At 39.7% G+C, this 17,738-nt stretch overlaps 2 protein-coding genes across 3 annotated transcripts; one reads left to right on the plus strand and one right to left on the minus strand.

Annotated features, from left to right (window-relative positions):
• Positions 1–197: 197 nt before the first annotated feature.
• Positions 198–9,748, minus strand: LOC115671955 (mRNA export factor GLE1). 2 transcript variants are annotated; one of them, XM_056309677.1, is made up of 15 exons: positions 9,320–9,748; positions 8,961–9,128; positions 8,669–8,812; positions 8,474–8,588; positions 8,102–8,250; positions 7,532–7,703; positions 6,851–7,070; positions 5,832–5,956; positions 5,417–5,487; positions 4,734–4,815; positions 3,840–3,914; positions 2,805–2,888; positions 2,588–2,719; positions 1,550–1,672; positions 198–694 (listed from the first exon to the last, which is right to left on the minus strand). In XM_056309677.1, coding segments are annotated over exons 1-15 (1,926 nt in total). In that variant the 5' UTR covers positions 9,322–9,748; the 3' UTR covers positions 198–430. The 2 variants fall into 2 exon arrangements, with proteins under 2 accessions (XP_056165652.1, XP_030449531.1); XM_030593671.2 differs by having other exon boundaries at positions 5,832–5,941; positions 9,320–9,746.
• Positions 9,749–13,453: 3,705 nt separating this feature from the next.
• LOC115671992 (glycosyl hydrolase 5 family protein-like) lies at positions 13,454–17,703 on the plus strand. The gene is made up of 4 exons (XM_030593723.2): positions 13,454–14,048; positions 14,542–14,789; positions 15,655–16,175; positions 16,652–17,703. Exons 1-4 carry the CDS (start codon positions 13,629–13,631, stop codon positions 17,152–17,154), a joined length of 1,692 nt encoding a protein of 563 aa, XP_030449583.1. The 5' UTR covers positions 13,454–13,628; the 3' UTR covers positions 17,155–17,703.
• Positions 17,704–17,738: the final 35 nt, after the last annotated feature.

A 17,738-nucleotide genomic window follows, 5' to 3' on the forward strand; every position in this document is an offset into this window, starting at 1 on the left:
TGAACACGGTCCCTGATATCTATTTGAATCATTGAATCCGGTGAATATCACGCGTAAAGCAAGTGGACCCCGCTAACTTGAACAGTCCAGATGCAATTGAGTAGATACACCCAGTGCGTGCAATCTCAGTATGCAATGCCCAATATAATCGCACCGAACAATGAGGAGAGGACTCGACTTAAAATATCCACTGATGCAAAGAGCAATCAAATGGTGACCAAATATATTAATTCAACCTCATCCAACCAGGAAGGTACAACGGAATATTAATCCTGACAAGAACCCTGAGTAGTTCTCAACAATAGACAATTCTCAAGCAGGATCTCCTGTGAGTGTGAGGCAGTTAAGTCAATTGACTTGAAGTTTATGAAGAAAAATTGTTTACTGCCGTAATTTTACAAATTATATTGTTGAAATTTCTCCTAAGTTGTCAGTAGTAATTTCTATTAGGTTGATTATATCCATGATCTGACTCGGGTACCATAACACTGGAGAGCAAAGCACCCTGCAGGGCCCTTCCTTCTGGCTCCTTAAGGAACTTTTTGTCTTCTATGTAAGACTGAATTTCTGCAATAATTGGCTTCAACTCAGAGTCTCCACGTGCTTGTAATGCACCCAAATAGTCTTCAGAGATGACATTCAGCATCTTCTTGAACTGACGTCGGTATCTTCTAAAAAGGGCAAAGCCCGCCATCTATAAAAATAGAAAATATTACAGTAATTACTAATTAGTGTTAAAAAAACAGACTTCATCTTCAGCAGAAGGAAAAAGTTTGAAGCGTACGCTTCACAGTGCTGTTTTCTAAAACATATTCCGTGAGAAAAGCCCTTGAAAGCAGGTTTGCTGTAAATAAATTAAAAGCAAAACCAGACAGTTTCTATAGCTATTTTCACTGCATCTTTGGAAATCTGGACAAAGCCCACATAAGAACAGGGGAAAGTACAAAAAAAAAAAGCCTCACTTTCGACTTAATGACCGCTTACATATATCTATTTATGCAAATACCATTTACATATCTTTAAGCAAATCCCCACATCGAACAAGATTAAATTGCCCCGTCTTTCATTTTAGCATCTTCCTTAGCTTTGGGTGGTTTGGATTTTAGTTGGTTTTGAGTGTCTTGAGTGGACGGTTTTAGGGATGGACGGCATTTTCATAAGCAGGGAAACATTGATGTAAAGGTGCAAAGTGACTTTAAAGGAAAAATGCAGGTATGTATTTGGTATTTTCAAGAGTTGAGGTATATAAGTGATTGTTCAGTGAAAGGTGAGGTATATATATAGTATATTCCCTAAGAACAATTACAGGCAGGAAATGATGGCAATAGTAAGCTAAATACGAAAAAAGTCTCCTTTTCTTTTTACATTGCAAAAACTACTTGAATTTGTAGCTTACCAAAACAAGGAATAAGTTTTCCTATCATTGCCTTGAAAAAAACGGTATTTACAAAAATTGTCACGAAGTATTTAATTCCAAACAATCAACTTAAAACTCAGAATCTTTTTAACCAACCACAGAAACATCAAATTCATTTAAGCACCAAGCTACCTGCAAGAAGGCATTCAAGGCAACAGCTGTGTAGACATTGGCAGGAAGTGTGTTTAAGAACCTAGCAAGCCATGCCCATCCTTCTTTGAGGCCATGAGCATTTTGGAAATTCGGAGTTTCAGTCTGTCAAAACAAATGTTACCGATCAGCTTTCTGATGGCAATAGTATTAAGAATTGACTGTAAAACCAATATCAGTTTTTTGTTTCCCAGCCAATCCACTTTAGATTCCAACTCTTTTGTCTTTCAGTAGAGAGAGGGTCCAACTAATTGAGCATACACAATTGATGAAATTCCAAATGCTCAGCAGGAAAATAATATACGTGATGGCATGGCAAGTTATATGCTTTTCTAAAGCATGCGGTTGGAAACATTAAATAACAGCAGCAAAATTACTTGAGCCTCATGCATATTGATGGAGATGAAAACAGGGACATGGAATGATGGGACTGAAGGCAAAACAGAGAGTTTGGGAACTCATAATTCGGTGTTCATAATAAACAGAGACATGTAATGAAGAAAATGTAGGCAAAACAGAGAGTTAGGGAACTAATAATTCAATGTTCGTAAACCATGATCACTGGATTAAAACTTCCCTATCAGCAGCAGAAGCCAACATCAAGTTGAAGAAAAAGAAATTCCTTTCGGACATTTGGGGATATGGATCCCATATTGCTAGTGCTTTTCTGCAATTAGATGTTAGATATTTGAAATAGAAGATTTAAGCAATTTACTGTCTGCTTGGATGAGTTTACCACAGAGCCTCAAGAAATGTGCTGTGTATTCCGAGTGACCAATCACAAATGTTTTTATCAATAAAAGCAACAAAAGTTGCTCAATCCATCGCATTTAGCAAGAATATATAGATACGTCCAAAAAAAAAAGCAAGAATATATAGCTCTAACCCAACCTACAAATCACAAGGTTAGAACTTATCTGATAGGCACACTTTTATCATCAGAGTATGTCCATTACTTCATTATGCATCATTGTTCCAAAAACACATATAACTCGTAAAGAAAAAAATACAACAGCAAACCTGCACAAGTGCTCCATAGAGTCTCATGTAAGATTCCAGCCGTTTCAAGTAATCTTTAACATTTTCTATTTTTCCATTGTCTTCTCGAAATCCAAGAGCTTTGTAGTATGCCTCTTTTGATTCAAATGCAGTCTGAACCAGCAGAAAATATTCAAAATTCACAAAAGCGGCGGGAAAATTTCAACTCAGAAGGCTGTACTGTAGATAAGCCCTATACCTTTGAGTAAACTATATATTTTGGGACCGTAAATATGCAAGCCATGTGGAACTCCGCAAGAAGAACATCCATTACGTAAGGCATCTGAACGGAATACATTTATTAGAAAAGCCATTTAGTAACATATATAAAGCATCCGATAATAAAGCAAGATGGCCATCTCAAATTCCAAAAACCTTCTGCTATAAAGAGAGGAAAGCCAATAGCTAAATCCAAACCTTTTTTCTTTATTAGTAGTGAAATGCAAATTTAAAATTTTCGCGCACTTGTCATTAGGATAACCCCATTGTACACACTTCTAATAGCAGAATTAAATGAAAAACTAAAAAAACAGTGATTGATCGATCAGAGAATAATAAACAATCATTCACATGCTTATATGTTATAAAACAGAACCATGTATAGATTACAAAGTCATAGACTTCATGAGATTCTCACACTAATTGGATATGGAGACTAATTCCTCTATTCATTATGTGGTGAGTATAGAAAAAACATTTTCAGCAATCAGAATCCTTATAGCAACTCCAAGTATTGATAAATATCTAAATCTTGGAATTTTTTCCACCAAAAAACCTTAGCTCGATGTTGGAGATAGCAATGATCAGTCATATCAATTTCAGTCTGAGAAATCAGATCAAATTATAGACCTACTCGACTCTGCAAAGCAATACGTAATCAGTCTATATATTCTTCTTTCAATCAGTTTGAGAACCACATAACTGGTTTCAAGCACATTTTGCAAGTACAGCTAAACTACAGTTTGACTTAAAATCTAGTCAAAGAGAACTTGGAGTTCATTCTTAAAAGCTTTGAAGCATCTGAGACCTGATGAGAGGATAATACATATCAGTTCTTCTCAACAGACAAGTGGTCCCCAACAAAGAGTGTCCAGTCAAGTCTACTAAATTTAAAAAGAATAAAAGCGACTTTAAATTGGGATTTGAAGCTAGAATGAAGAACTAGCATAAAATAGCAGATACATAAAAAGGGGAAGTAGAAAAAAAAACTATGCTTATGACACCATTTAGTTACCTTTGATGTAACCATCACAATGACATGGGCACATGCAAATGCAGCATTATCAGGGCTTTCACAATGGGAGACAACCTGCAGTATGCCAAAGTTGTTGAGGTTATGGTCGCTGAATATCTTTTGAGCAGCATGATCGTGAGTATAAAATATGAGCTAGGCAAGACAAGGACCTCATTTCATATCAATTCATTCATAACAATGAGAATATAGAGGAAAATTATGTCCTTCATGTGTGCTCTAAGTTCTTATTTTAGAAATATGCCACTCTGCATTATTGCCATGCACAAACCAAGTCGCTCGTCTTTCAGATATAAACAGAAGACTACTAATTGATAACTCACTCTCTCACTTTACAAGATGCCTTCTTTTTTCATGTCAATAAGACCTACTGCAATGAACTTTGCCATATTCATCAGGGTACTTTGATATCTTTGCACTCTCTCTTCGTCAAAATTATATCTTCAAAATTTTTGGTCGACTAGGACGGAAAGATTAGGAGAGCAAGAGTACAAGAGCTAAACATTGGTCACAGGACCCATATTTCCGATTCTAGGGAAGCATATCACAAATGCCATTGCCGTTGCTGGATTTATTACCTCACTATTCTGTAAGAGATATGTGACCAAAATTGGCACACCTTGATGATATTCTACATTAAACAACGACGATCAAACAGTATTTTGGTAGTTTTGAGCTTGTACATTCTACAATTGACCTTCCTTTAGACATATACAATCACAACCTTGGTACCACTTGGCAGTAAAACTTGCGTTCAGTATTATGTATACATACAGATATAAGTGTTCATAATGCGTGCTATATAGCAGGCATAGATGATAACAAGAATCAGGATTCAGGACATTAACATATTCCCGGGGTAAAACTATGGTGTACCTTTTTCGCAAATGCTGCAATGCTAATGGACTGAGGGCAAGCAGGATTACTGAATATCTTCACTAGTTCACTTGCTTTGGATCTGCACAAAATAACAATAGTGATGCAGTTCAAGATATAAAGTGAAGCAAAATGTGAAAACATGCAATGGAGATGCAGTGAACACGAGATTAGCTTATGACAAGGGACCCTGGTAATAGAGTGTCAAGAAGTACTAAGGTTGAAAACTTGAACACTGTAGAAACCCAAAAGAGACCCTGCACCCCCTTGCTCTTGCTTCAAGACCAGTTGACGCTAGTGTCCCATACAATGAGAAATAATAATTGTATCAGGACGTGGCAAATTCAAGTACTCCACTACATCTTTTTCACATACTATAAGATCAAGAACCTAGGGAAATTGGACAGGATCAAGTTTGGCATCTATACAAAGGATACTGTACTGAGTCAGGTCCATTCCTTCCTAAAACTTAACATAATTAAAATGCAAACTCATCAGTTTGACATCTACCTCCCAGGCACTTAATTGATGTACTTAGATGTGTCCAGAGATTGGATCCACACAAAAAGAATAAGAAAAAAGAGAGAAGCAGAACAAGATTTACTTAAAATGCATAAATGAAAAATCCGTGATCATCAATTTACCATTAATATATAAGTGACTACTAGAAACATCTTCCATACCTGACATTGTCCTTTGTGCCCCTTATCTGTCTGATCAACCTAGCTACATCCCTCTCATTGCTGCTGAAATCCTACTTCAAATGCCAAAAAAAAAGAACCCCAAATTCATATGCTTTTAAAACAAATGAACAAAGTACAATGAAAATCAAACTACAACAAGAAGATTCTATAAGCCTCAACCTTCAGCTTTGAATATCAAACTTGGGAACACTTATATCCTACAATAAAACATGTACAGCCATATTTATATTGCATTATTGCAGGAGGAACTACGATGTTCCAACAAACATCCAGGAGATATTTCCTTGTCTTTTTGTTTGTGGTTGGATGGATAAGCAAGAGATAACAAGGACTCTTTTGTAGCTGCACAAATTTAAGAGTTCCTTCTATACGCCTGGAGACCTGTGAGAAGCACCTTATTGAAATTTATTTGTATTTCCCGGTTCTTCTCATCAATCTCTTTGAACTTCTGTAGTCTTCCCTGCTCTACAATGAGGGCACTTTTTGCAGCCTTCACCACATCACCTATCATTATATTGGCTAGTCAAGACCAAGGATCAGAATGCAAAGTCCAAGGGGTAGATGAAAAACTGTAGCATAGAGAAAGAATAAGCATGGTTGAAGTGACTAAATATAAGACCACATTTACGTTAACTATAAGACCACAATTCCTCTGACAATCATAAGTATTCAAATGGATAGATGGCGGTCCCCACATTAATCAAGTATAATAGCAGAAGCATCTGGTTGAATGGCTACTTGATCTGCTCTACAGATCAAAATCACTAACCACACTGCGTAAAGGCCATTAGTGACCCACAAATGAGAGGGAGCGGTATTAACAATCAAATACTAGACTGCCTTCAAATTACAAGTTTAAACTAACAATCTGCAAGTTCGCATAGTTTAACAAAAATAGCAAAAGATAAGATACGTATAAGCACAAATTTGATGCTTTAGATGAAAAGTAGAAGACGTATAATGATAAACCGTGCAGATCAGAGTTCATAATTTTCCACTAAAAAGGAGTAAAGTGGAAGAATAATTCACCGAAAAAAGTGAGCTAGAAGGTCAAAATAAAAGTGGAAAATGGAAAATTAAAGATTCCAATAGCAAAAAAGCAGAACGTATTCTAGACTCAACTTAGAATCACAGGCACTAAAATCAGGAACACTGAATGTGGTAGCAATCACAGGAGCAGGTGTACACCTCGTGGTTTTGCTAGCACGTTTTCCAGACTTCAAGGACAAAATCACAGTTCACTTAACAAGATCACAAGATCCTTGAGAACTTCCCAAAAGAACTCAAGGACCAATTAGTTGTGAAGACTTGAGTAAGAACAATCTAAATATACATTTCACGCAACACAGGGCAGATAGATCATATTGCTAAAAACCAAAAAGCAATTTCCGCAATATAATAAATTGCACATACTAGCTGATTCTGACTTCTTTGTTTGATTTGACTGGATTTTCTCAGACTGGGAACTCAAATTTGCCAGACTTCCATCAGTATGTAGTCCTACTGCTTCCTGTTGGGCCACTGCACGAGCCACACTTTCTGAGGCTTCAGCAGCCAATTTATCTGCAGCTTCTTTTGCTTTCCTCTCAACCTCCAAAGCAGCAGCTCTTTCTGCCTCCTCTCTTAACTTAACCTGTACCAATACAGGAAATTTCCCTTACGGACAAACAGCAATAATATATAAAACATGTTCTAGAGGAGGATTAGACTGCTAAGATCCAGTAGAGCAGTTGATGCATCCATGAAACCCATATAAAGTATGTCAAAACTTAATGCAAGCTAATTCAAGACCAACATTTTGGAGCAGAAACATGGGCTTCGGATCACAGGCTCATTGTGGCTAAAACCAAACTTTGTAAAAGGCAGGATGATGAACAAAACAATAGATCAGTCTAGGTGCACTAGTGTCATATTGAAATAGAGATTCTCATCAACAAAAAAATTTATCATCATTGTGAAAAATCCTAACAAAGTAGTGGAAAAAAGTCTGGCACCACAGATACTTATGCTGAAAATACTTGCGGGACTTACAAGTGCTACTACGCTAAGACCTAGTCACATATATCCGACACCAAGAAGGCCTAGGAAACAGACCTCTGCTTCTGCTTTGGCTTTTTCTTGGCGAAGCTTTTCTTCATAAAGTGCCTTTTCCTTTCTTCTAGCCTCTTCATAAGCTGCATCACTTTTGATTTTCTTTTCTTCAATCTGTGATTTCAATTCATGATCCCGTTGGATAGCTGTCAAGTGATTATCAAGTGCTTCTGCACTGCAATAGTGGATATGTCATATACTTTAACGTACAGTTACAGTCAACATCCATAAAGCCAATCATCTTCAACAAACTACATTTATAAAATCTGAGAACAAGTCAATCAAAAAGATGGCATTTGCAAATAAACTATTTATGCAGAGAAACAAGTAATAAACTATTCATGCAGAGAAACAAGTAGCTAAAGCAATGTAAATCCCTCCCTCGCTCCCTCCCTCTCTCTCGCAAACATAGAGTACACATAATCTCAAGAGATGAAACAAGTATCGGCTACAGGTATCCGAAGGCATTCATTATTCCCATGCATCATAACATTAATGAATGAGCAAAGACTGGAGAACAGTTTCCACAAAATGGAATCAAATGTGGCGAGATAAAAAATCATGAGAACTTACAGTTTGCGTTGATATTGAGTATCGATTTTCTTGTCCATATCTCGTCTTGCATCTCTATACTTTTCAACTCGGACAAGCGCCGATGTCGACTTTTCACTTCCATCAATCAAATCCGTCTCTAGTGCTGAGATTTGGTTCCTAATCTCATCCTGTTAATCAAGCCAACTAGTATTTTCAGACATGCTCGCGGGAAAATGCTAGAAGGAACACAAAAAAGTGTCTCTCGTCCATGTGAGTAACCATGGCTAACTCTCCTATTAAAACTAGGTTACAGGCCCAAAGAGTGAACTGAATACAGCAGGTGATATAACTCTACGAATTGTGACAAATAGCACTGAAAGAGGAAAAACAACATCAAACCGCCGTATTCACCTTGACTTCAAGCTGATATTCGTGTATGAGCTCAAATAAAGCAGCTTCCTCTGAGTTCCCTTCATCCATCAAGTATGGTTGCACTTCCAGAGCTGACTCATCATCACTCTCGTCACTGTCATCGCCAGATATATTTAAAACTGCTAGGGTATGTCCATAGACTAGATTAAACCAAGAAATACTGCACAACAATACCTCATGTATAAATTGTTGAAATTGAAGTTTTTCCTGGTCACTAAACTAGCACTAGTCGCCTCATCGTCACTGTCATCCAAATCATCTATCTCATCATCAGATACCCGCATTATAAATGTACTCGGTCTGCCCTTCGCCATCTTCCTATAGGAAAATCCTCCAAATATTAGCGGCAACGAGCAAACATCTTCAAACTATCCTTCTCAACGTAGATGAAACCGGATTTCTTGAATAGGACAAACGATATCCCGAAAGAAGCTGAAATTGCAAAGGCAGCAAGAAAGATACGAACCGTGACTGGTTCTTGGTAAAAGGCACAGGCCCACCCGAAGAAGCATTAAGCTTCTTTTCCAATGCATCGAGCTCCGATAAAAGACTGTCGAGGTTCCAATCCGGATCGGGATCGGCGGCAACTCCATGGACTTTCGGTGGGCACCGAAGCTCCAATTTAATCGCCCCCCTGTACCCCACACGTACACACGGTATAGCACTCGAACTAAATAACAGAGCATATGAGATAAACACGCCATACTGAATTCAGCTCACAACGGACAGGCGACGCGATCGCGCTAGCGTGCATCGGACATTTACCAATCAGCCGCAAAACACGCCGCTCGCCGAGCAAAAGAGATCGACTTTAACCGAACTTACATTGGCCGGAACTCCAAGACACCCCTCCGGAGGATGCGAAACGCTCCGAATTGCGGCGATCGCGATCGAGGACTCGTCAAATTCGTGCTCAAATGTCGAGCGCTGCAGCCGCCGGAAGGCCGAAACGGCCGGTGGCTAGCGTTCTATTTTCTGGAATAGGGAAGTGCAGAGTGTAAGAAAAGCACATCGCTAGGGTTCCAAATTTCGCGTCTTTAATAGCTTCTTCTATCGCCGTCGCCCGCTTCTGCCTTCCGGTGAGTGGTGGCGGAGCACCGGCGATTCACTCCGGCGAGAAGGTGGATACGTCGAGCTCTTTCTTCCGTCGACAAGACGGCGGCGGCGGCGGCGGCTTCCCACCGGAACTGGCGACGCTACGCGTAGAGCATGTGGAAGAGAGGGAAAATAACGGGAAAAAATTTATGGAGAAATCATAACGGATATGGAGAATGTATACTAGGGATGATTTTGAATAGGAGAAATACCAAAAAACTATCATAAAATATAGCCATTGTTACTACCAATATTCCAAACTTTATGTTAAAAAAAACGGCCTAATTCCAAAAAAACACCAATTTTACTTTGAGTAACAATTCTGACCCGAACTTTTTTTCGTCTCATAAAAATCAACAACTTTCACTTAAATCCCAGCCTAATTCCCTAAAAAAACCTCAACTTTAGGTCAAGTCTCAAATCTGCTCCGAACTTTTTTTTGTCTTGAAAAAAACCCCAAACTTTAGGTCAAGTCCCAAATCTATCCCGAACTTTTTTTTATCTATGAAAAAACTCCAAACTTTAAGTCCAGTCCTAAATCTGTCCCAAATTTTGTTTTGTGTAAAAAAATAACCAAAATTCAATTTATTTTCAAAAATATACCCACATGATCTAGTTTCAAATTGACATGGAACTTCCACGTTAATAACAAATCAACATCAATAAAGTAATGTGGCTTCTTTTTAGATAAAGAAAGTTTCGGGGCAAATTTGGACTGAACCTAAAAATTAGATTTTTTTTAAATTAAAAAAAGTTTTTTGGGGTGAATATGTTATCGTCCCTAACTTTCATATCCTAGAACGGTTTTATTTTGGAGGATTTCAACAATTTTTGTTGGGTTTAATTTGTTATCGAAGTGGAAATGCGACGTCGGTCTGTACCTATCACCCCATTGCTTTGCTGATATGGATTGTTATCGACGTAGAAGTGCCACGTTAAGTTGGAACTGGATCACGTAGGTATATTTTTTTAAAAAATTGAAATTAGCTGATTTTTTTTTTACAGAAAATAAAATTCGGGGTAGATTTGGGACTAAACTTAAAGTTTAAAGTTTTTTACTGAGACAAAAAAAAATTCACGACAGATTTAGGACTAGACCTAAAGTTTGGGGTTTTTTCTGAGACAAAGAAAAGTTCAAGGCAAATTTGGGATTTGACCTAAAATTGTAGGTTTTTTAGGAAATTCACCCCCTAAATCCGAAATTTAGCCCAAAAATTTGAAAATTTTTACTTCACATGGCCAAATTTGGAACACGAGTAGAAATTTGTGCCTTTTATTAAAACAAAAAGGGTTAATGCCACAACAAACCCCAAACCGGTACACGTGTGATAATTTTACCCCGAACTTTTTTTTTTACCACCAAAAACCCCAAACTGATACACCTGTGACAATTTTACCCCGAACATACCACAAAAAATCCCAAACTAGTACACTTGTGATAATCACTTAAGGTAAAATTGTCACACGCGTACCAGTTTGGAGTTTTTTGTGGTATTAACCCAAACAAAAAATAAGTTCGGACTAGAATATCACTTAAGGTAAAATTTGAGCTGTTTTTTGGAATTACTCCAAAAAACCTCCAAACTTATACTAGTAACACTAAAATATTTTCCATTTCCATCAAACGCGACGTGCCGACTTGTGTAGATAACGACTGGCAAATGAAGCTGATGTAAATCCAAAAAATTATGTCAAAAAAAAAACCGAAGACTTAACTTGATGTGTCATCAATAGCTCAATTTTTTTTGGTATCACCAAAATTTCTCAAACTTGTTCTAGTCTTGCGGCAAATCAAGCGCAATTAGGGTTCTTCGAGTCCTGTCTCTCTCTCTCTCCTTGCCAAATATGTTCTTTAGGGACAAAATTTTCCCAAATCAAGGCTTCACTGAAAGTTAGGTGAGTGTCGGTCCTCTAAAGCACAAAAACACCTCATAATCAAAATTCATCACTACTCCTGAGTTCATCTTTCTCTTCATTGAGGAAGTTCTATGAGTTTTCTGACGGATGGTACATATGGGTCATTGGTATATATTTTGGAGTATTGGTGACAAGAAAAAAAGGTTCGAGGTATTGGTAACATGCTAGGCATTGGTCGAGTTTCCAGATCCATGAAGGTTAACTTGTTTGCTGCTGTCCACAAAAACCACCATGTCGAATTTTTAACGCCCTCTTGAACAAATGTGTGACAATTGGTGTTTTTGGATTACCGGTATGAGTTTGGGGGTTTTCTGGATATGTTAAAAAGAGATTGAGGTATTTGTATCACAGTGGACATATTTTAAATTTTTTTCCCTTTTAATTATCTATTTATATAAAGCATGCCCTTTTGTCGATTTTCTTTTCTTTTTCAAAAAATTACCCTTCCTTTCTTCTTTTATACTCACTCATTTCTTAAAAAACGGCAAAAGAACACTATAAGTGCCATAACTTGTGTACGGAGCTCACTTTAGTGCCAAAAGTTTTCACTGGCTCACTTAAGTGCCAAATCGGAGGAAAAACGATCACTTAAGTACCAAAAGTTTTTTTTGGATCACTTCAGTGCTAAAATTTTTGAAAAACGATCACTTAAGTGCTAATTTTTTTGAAAAACGATCACTTAAGTGCCAATCTCCGGCGAGCCACGTCAGCTTCAGAAATTAATAAAAAAAATACCACGTCGAATTTCCGGCGAAAAATTATGTTCGGCACCGGAGTTGGCACTTAAGTAGTTGTTTTTCAAAAATTTTAGCACTTAAGTGATCGTTTTTCAAAAATTTTAGCACTAAAGTGATCAAAAAAAAAACTTATGGCACCAAAGTGAGCACCGTACACAAGTTATGACACTTGTAATGTTCTTTTACCCTTAAAAAACCAACTTTTCTCTCTTCTCACTATTCAATTTCTTAAGCTACTCTTACTTTCTTAATTTCTTGTCCATCTATTATGCACACCTACTCATTCTCTTTGCATACATAATTATCTAACCATGCGAATGCACATATCGCGCGCCTTAACTCTAGTTTCGTGTCGATAGAAATGTGTAAGCGCATCATAGATTTGGAAAAAGTTTTAGCAAACAGACTCTTTACCGAAAAAGAAAATGGAAAAGGAAAAGGAAACAAAGCAAAAACAAAACCCTATGCTTGGAAGCAAATAAATATGGCTTGCATTGCCTTTGAAGTCAGCAAAAGTCCCAAAAAAAGGCTTAAATCATGGTCAATTCATGCACATCCATGCCTTGCCGTGTATCCAACGACAGCATTCTTCTTAATATAATTCATGGCTTAATCAAGCGCGTGGCAAAGTGACCCTCCCCCACAATTTTTCTGCCTCGGAGTCTTGGAGGTTTTGTTAGTACTTAGATGCTTTCATCTACGGTTTTGATGAGTTTTGTAGTTAGGTGAGATGTCGAATGTCAAACAAAGACACTTTCTTTGGTTGGGCAAGGCAAGCCACCCTAGTCGGGATTTTCGGACCCGTGTAATTTATCATAAATCAACTATTCTCCAAGTAGAGATTTGTCATCAAAATACAAATAAAAATCATATCAACATTTTCGATTATGAATAGTAACACTTTACAATGGGAAGTACATATTTTTTTTTAAAGAATTAATGACCCTAACTTCATTATGACACTCAATACCCAAAACCTTTTTGGTTCGCCAAAAGTTCCAAATTTGTGTCGGTAGGACAAATGTAGTCCCCATCATAGTTTTATCCAAGACGATCGTAAGATGTCCTTGCTCGACAACTTACGTAGACCTCCAGAGGCAATAAATGGATTCGACTACACTTGAGATTATCACTGAAAATCTTACAATTCAAATTGCGAGATTTTGTAACTCGATAAAAGAATTAATAGATTGGTGATCAAAATGAACATCTTATGATCCAAAAGGTAAAATATTGAAGTCGGGTGGTGATGACTAGGCTACTTGTCCATTTCGCAATCTCAAGTAAGCAAATGGCTCTCAACCTTCCTTCCCATATAAAAATCAATCATTGTAGTAGTCTCCTTCGTCTCCCCTCCACCCCGGTCACTCCACAAGAACATCACCATGGTGGGAGGAAGAAGAAGAAGAAACAACCTCCTCCTCCCTCTCCTCCTTCCACTACTGATTTCCCTCTCCTCCTCCTCCGCCGCGGCGGCCCTGCCGCTGTCCACCAGCTCGCGGTGGATCGTGGACGAGTCGGGGCAGCGCGTGAAGCTGGCGTGCGCCAACTGGGTGTCCCACCTGGACGCGGTGGTGGCGGAGGGGCTGAGCAAGCAGCCCCTCGGCGCCATCTCCGCCCGGATTGCGTCCCTCGGGTTCAACTGCGTCCGCCTGACGTGGCCGCTCTTCCTGGCCACCAACGGCTCTCTTGCCTCGCTCACGGTGCGGCAGTCGTTCCAGCGCCTCGGCCTCGCCGACGCCATCTCCGGGATACAGGCCAACAACCCGGACATCATCGATCTCTCGCGGATCGAAGCTTACCAGGTAAATGCCCCTCTCTGTTGCTCCCCCCCTCATAGCATTCGATCAAATGGATACAAAAGGAAGTGGGGGAAATCAGAAACCCAGACCAGAAGCACCTTCGTTTCCTGTCGTGTCGATCCATGCGTTCTGCGACGGAAACGAGGAACGTTGCGGAGAATCGAAGATCAAAAACGAAGGAACGGAGATCTGGGTGTTGACGAATGATTGCATTTTTTTCGTTTCCTTTACTGGGTCGTGATCAGTGTCATCGGTGGTTGAACATGGGGGAAAGTGGGCCAATGGCTATTTTTTCTCGCATCAATTAACAGTACAGTTACACAGTAATGGACCAAATAGGACGCAACCGAGGAGAAAACATCCACCTCTGTGTCGTGTTCTCGAAGGAGGTTCTTATCCAAAGTGAATCCGATTTGTCTGATGATAATCACAAGACAACTTGGGACCTGCTCGACGTTGACGAACTGAGCAGGTGGCGGATATTGATGTTTTGCAGGCGGTGGTTTCGAGCCTCGGCGACAACGACGTGATGGTGATCCTGGACAACCACATAAGCAAGCCGGGGTGGTGCTGCAGCTACAACGACGGGAATGGCTTCTTCGGGGACCAATACTTCGATCCCGACCTCTGGATCCACGGCCTCGCTCGGATGGCGACGCTCTTCAACGGGGTCGGGAATGTGGTCGGCATGAGCTTGAGGAACGAGCTCCGAGGTCCTAGGCAGAACTCCAAGGATTGGTACAAGTAAGAGCCTTAGACTTCCAAATCAATTTTAATTCGCGTTAGATCGGGTAACAAAATTCATCGTTACCTACACTTTTATGCGATATTCCCTACTGAGGAGTTGATATCCGTTTTGTAAATCTAATAGGTATGCTCTTTCGTAGGAATTTTACTTTAGTTTTTGCCAATTCTAACGGGCTCACCTAATTCATTTTTATTCAATCTTCACTACTCTATAAAATAAAAGGGATAATGACACAAACGGTCCTTAAACTTTAGCCCAATGTGCAATATAGTCTCTGAATTTTTAATTTGTTCAATGTGGCTCCTAAACTTTAGCGCAATTTGCAATGTGGTCCATAATTTTTATTTTATTTGTTCAATATGGTCCTTGGACTTTTGGTACATGTTCAATTTAGTCCCTGAACTATATGAAAATATTCAATGTTGTCTCTGATCTTGAATTAATAGAAGGACAATATTGAACATTTTTATATAATTCAAGGCTTACATTGAACATGTACCAAAAGTCTAAGGACCATATTGAATAAATAAAAAACTTTAAGGACCGTATTTTCCATTCGGCTAAAGTTCACGAACAAAATTGAGCAAATCAAAAGTCTAGGGAGCAACATTGTACATTAAGTCAAAATTCAAGGACCATTTATGTCATTATCCAAAATAAAAAGCACCCCTTCCCTATTTGTGACAGATATAAAATTATTTTTTTTCTTCCCTATCCATCCCTAATTACTTACTTCGTCAACATTGGATCCACAGACAAATAATTAAATTAATAATTCTTTTTTTATCTCTTACGTTGTTCAATTGTTAAAATTCAAATTCAACCGTCGCCGCCATCACTACCGTGCACGGCCTTTTGCAGGTACATGCAGAGAGGAGCGGAGGCCGTCCACGCATCGAACCCGGACGTGCTCGTCATCCTCTCGGGCCTCAGCTACGACAAGGACCTCTCCTTCCTCAACCTCGACGGCCCCATCAACCTCTCCTTCTCCGGCAAGCTCGTCTTCGAGCTCCACTGGTACGCCTTCTCCGACGGCTCCGCCTGGGCCTCCGGCAACCCCAACCGCGTCTGCGGCCAGGTCGTCGGCAACCTCATGAGGCTCTCCTTCTTCCTCCTCCAGAAGTGGCCTCTCCTCGTCAGCGAGTTCGGCGTTGACCAGAGGGGCACGAACGCGAATGACAACAGGTACCTGAACTGCTTCGCCGGGGTCGCTGCCGACCTGGACTTTGACTGGGCGTTGTGGACGCTGGTCGGGAGTTATTACCTGAGGGAAGGAGTGGTGGGGATGAACGAGTATTATGGGGCTTTGGATTCGAATTGGGGCGAGGTCAGGAACTCGAGCTTGTTGCAGAGGTTCCGAGCTCTTCAAGCTCCTCTCAAAGGTATTTGTCGTGGATAATAACTAGTTTTCTCTGTTTGTCTGTGCACAATTGCTGGGAAAATAGCTTAGAAGTCTGAATTTTAATAGATAGAAAAGCTAATGGGGCGGCATATGTTGAGATATAACAGTAAATCTTGTCGTTGTCAAACAGATCAAAAGCGATTAGAGATTGCAATCTACAACATCTCATGCATTGTCGATCCAATGTCTCACCCACAAGCATGGTTGCTTGTGTAAGAACATCTGATGAATCTATAATCTGTAGTCCTTCCTCGTCATTATGTTTCGTTCTGACTATGTGCACGGTCCGGGGGTCTAGGTTGATATCCATTTGGAGGATTGCTCGCATATGACATACAGGATTCACCTGGTTGTGGATTCAATCGAGTATTCGATGTCGCTCGCTGTGCATACGTATGCCATTGTACTAACTGACCCTGAATTTCATCGCGGATGAGAAAATTGTGTTGTGCGCAGGGCCAGGGCTATCGGAAACCACTCCACACAAGGTGATTTTCCATCCAGCGACGGGTCTCTGCGTCTTGAGGAAGTCTCTGCTTGAGCCTTTGAAGTTGGGTCCCTGCACAGAGTCAGAAGCCTGGAAATATACACCTCAAAAGATTTTGTCCCTGAAGGCGACATACTTCTGCATACAAGCAGTTGACGTGGGAAAGTCGGCAAAACTCAGTATAATATGCTCCGGCTCTAACTCGAAATGGGATATTGTTTCAGAGTCGAAGATGCATCTCTCATCTAATACCAGCAATGGTGCTAGTGTGTGCTTAGATGTGGACTCCAATAACATCATTGTCACAAGTTCCTGCAAGTGCTTCGGTAGAGATAACACATGCGATCCGTCTAGCCAATGGTTCAAGCTTGTTGAGAGTACGAGGAGTTTAAGCACCACGAGAACCTTCGATTTGCTCAATTCAATCTTGGACTTGCCTAGAAAAGGCCTAGGGAGTTTTCTGAGCTTTTGAAGGAATCATTACCCGCCGAATCAATAGTGAGCTCGAGTAGTCAACAGACTACTCCTTGGATTAAAGTGACCATGCGTGTAAGACTCGTAAGGCGGAAGAAAGAATTCGTTGATGTGGTATCTAGAGATGCCATGACCTTTAACCTGGGGACGTTGGAATTTATTCTTTTCTTGTGATCGTCTAGTGTTCAGTGCGAGGAATTAATAACAGAAGGAAACCCATTGTGTCTCTATGCTTTCTACTGGGCTTGTCTGGAAGGGAGGCTATGGCGACAAATGATCGAGGCCTGTTCCGGCTATGAAGAACGAAGCAAGATCTTACGACCAGGAATGGAGTCATCTTCTAGTTTAGTACAAGTAAAAGTCATGTAGGTTGCTAGAGCGACACATTACAATCCACCCCCATGAAATTAAACTGTGAGCTACATTTGAATTTCTGTCCAAAAAGAAAGTCAAAATCTGATTGCAGGAATGCAGATTCGAACAGCACCTGCATTCAAGATTGCGCATTCACGATTGCATGAATGAAAAATGATTGCTTTCACGCGTACAGGATGGACCGTGATCATTTGACATGCCATGCGC

The sequence above is a fragment of the Syzygium oleosum genome, unplaced genomic scaffold (assembly GCF_021117445.2).
Source record: "Syzygium oleosum isolate NSW1041296 unplaced genomic scaffold, Sole_v2.1 Sole_v2.03, whole genome shotgun sequence".
In the NCBI taxonomy this organism is placed as follows: Eukaryota; Viridiplantae; Streptophyta; class Magnoliopsida; order Myrtales; family Myrtaceae; genus Syzygium; species Syzygium oleosum.

What these genes read in the sequence shown, in the direction of transcription:
- LOC115671992 (XM_030593723.2), top strand. Translation starts at nt 13,629, where the DNA reads ATGGTGGGAGGAAGAAGAAGAAGAAACAACCTCCTCCTCCCTCTCCTC. An exon ending in CGCGGATCGAAGCTTACCAG is followed by an intron (nt 14,049 to 14,541) that starts GTAAATGCCCCT and finishes GATGTTTTGCAG; the next exon opens with GCGGTGGTTTCGAGCCTCGG. An exon ending in TCTTCAAGCTCCTCTCAAAG is followed by an intron (nt 16,176 to 16,651) that starts GTATTTGTCGTG and finishes TGTTGTGCGCAG; the next exon opens with GGCCAGGGCTATCGGAAACC.
- LOC115671955 (XM_056309677.1), bottom strand. An exon ending in TACAAATAAATTTCAATAAG is followed by an intron (nt 5,488 to 5,831) that starts GTGCTTCTCACA and finishes CATTTGAAGTAG; the next exon opens with GATTTCAGCAGCAATGAGAG. An exon ending in AATATATAGTTTACTCAAAG is followed by an intron (nt 2,720 to 2,804) that starts GTATAGGGCTTA and finishes CTGCTGGTTCAG; the next exon opens with ACTGCATTTGAATCAAAAGA.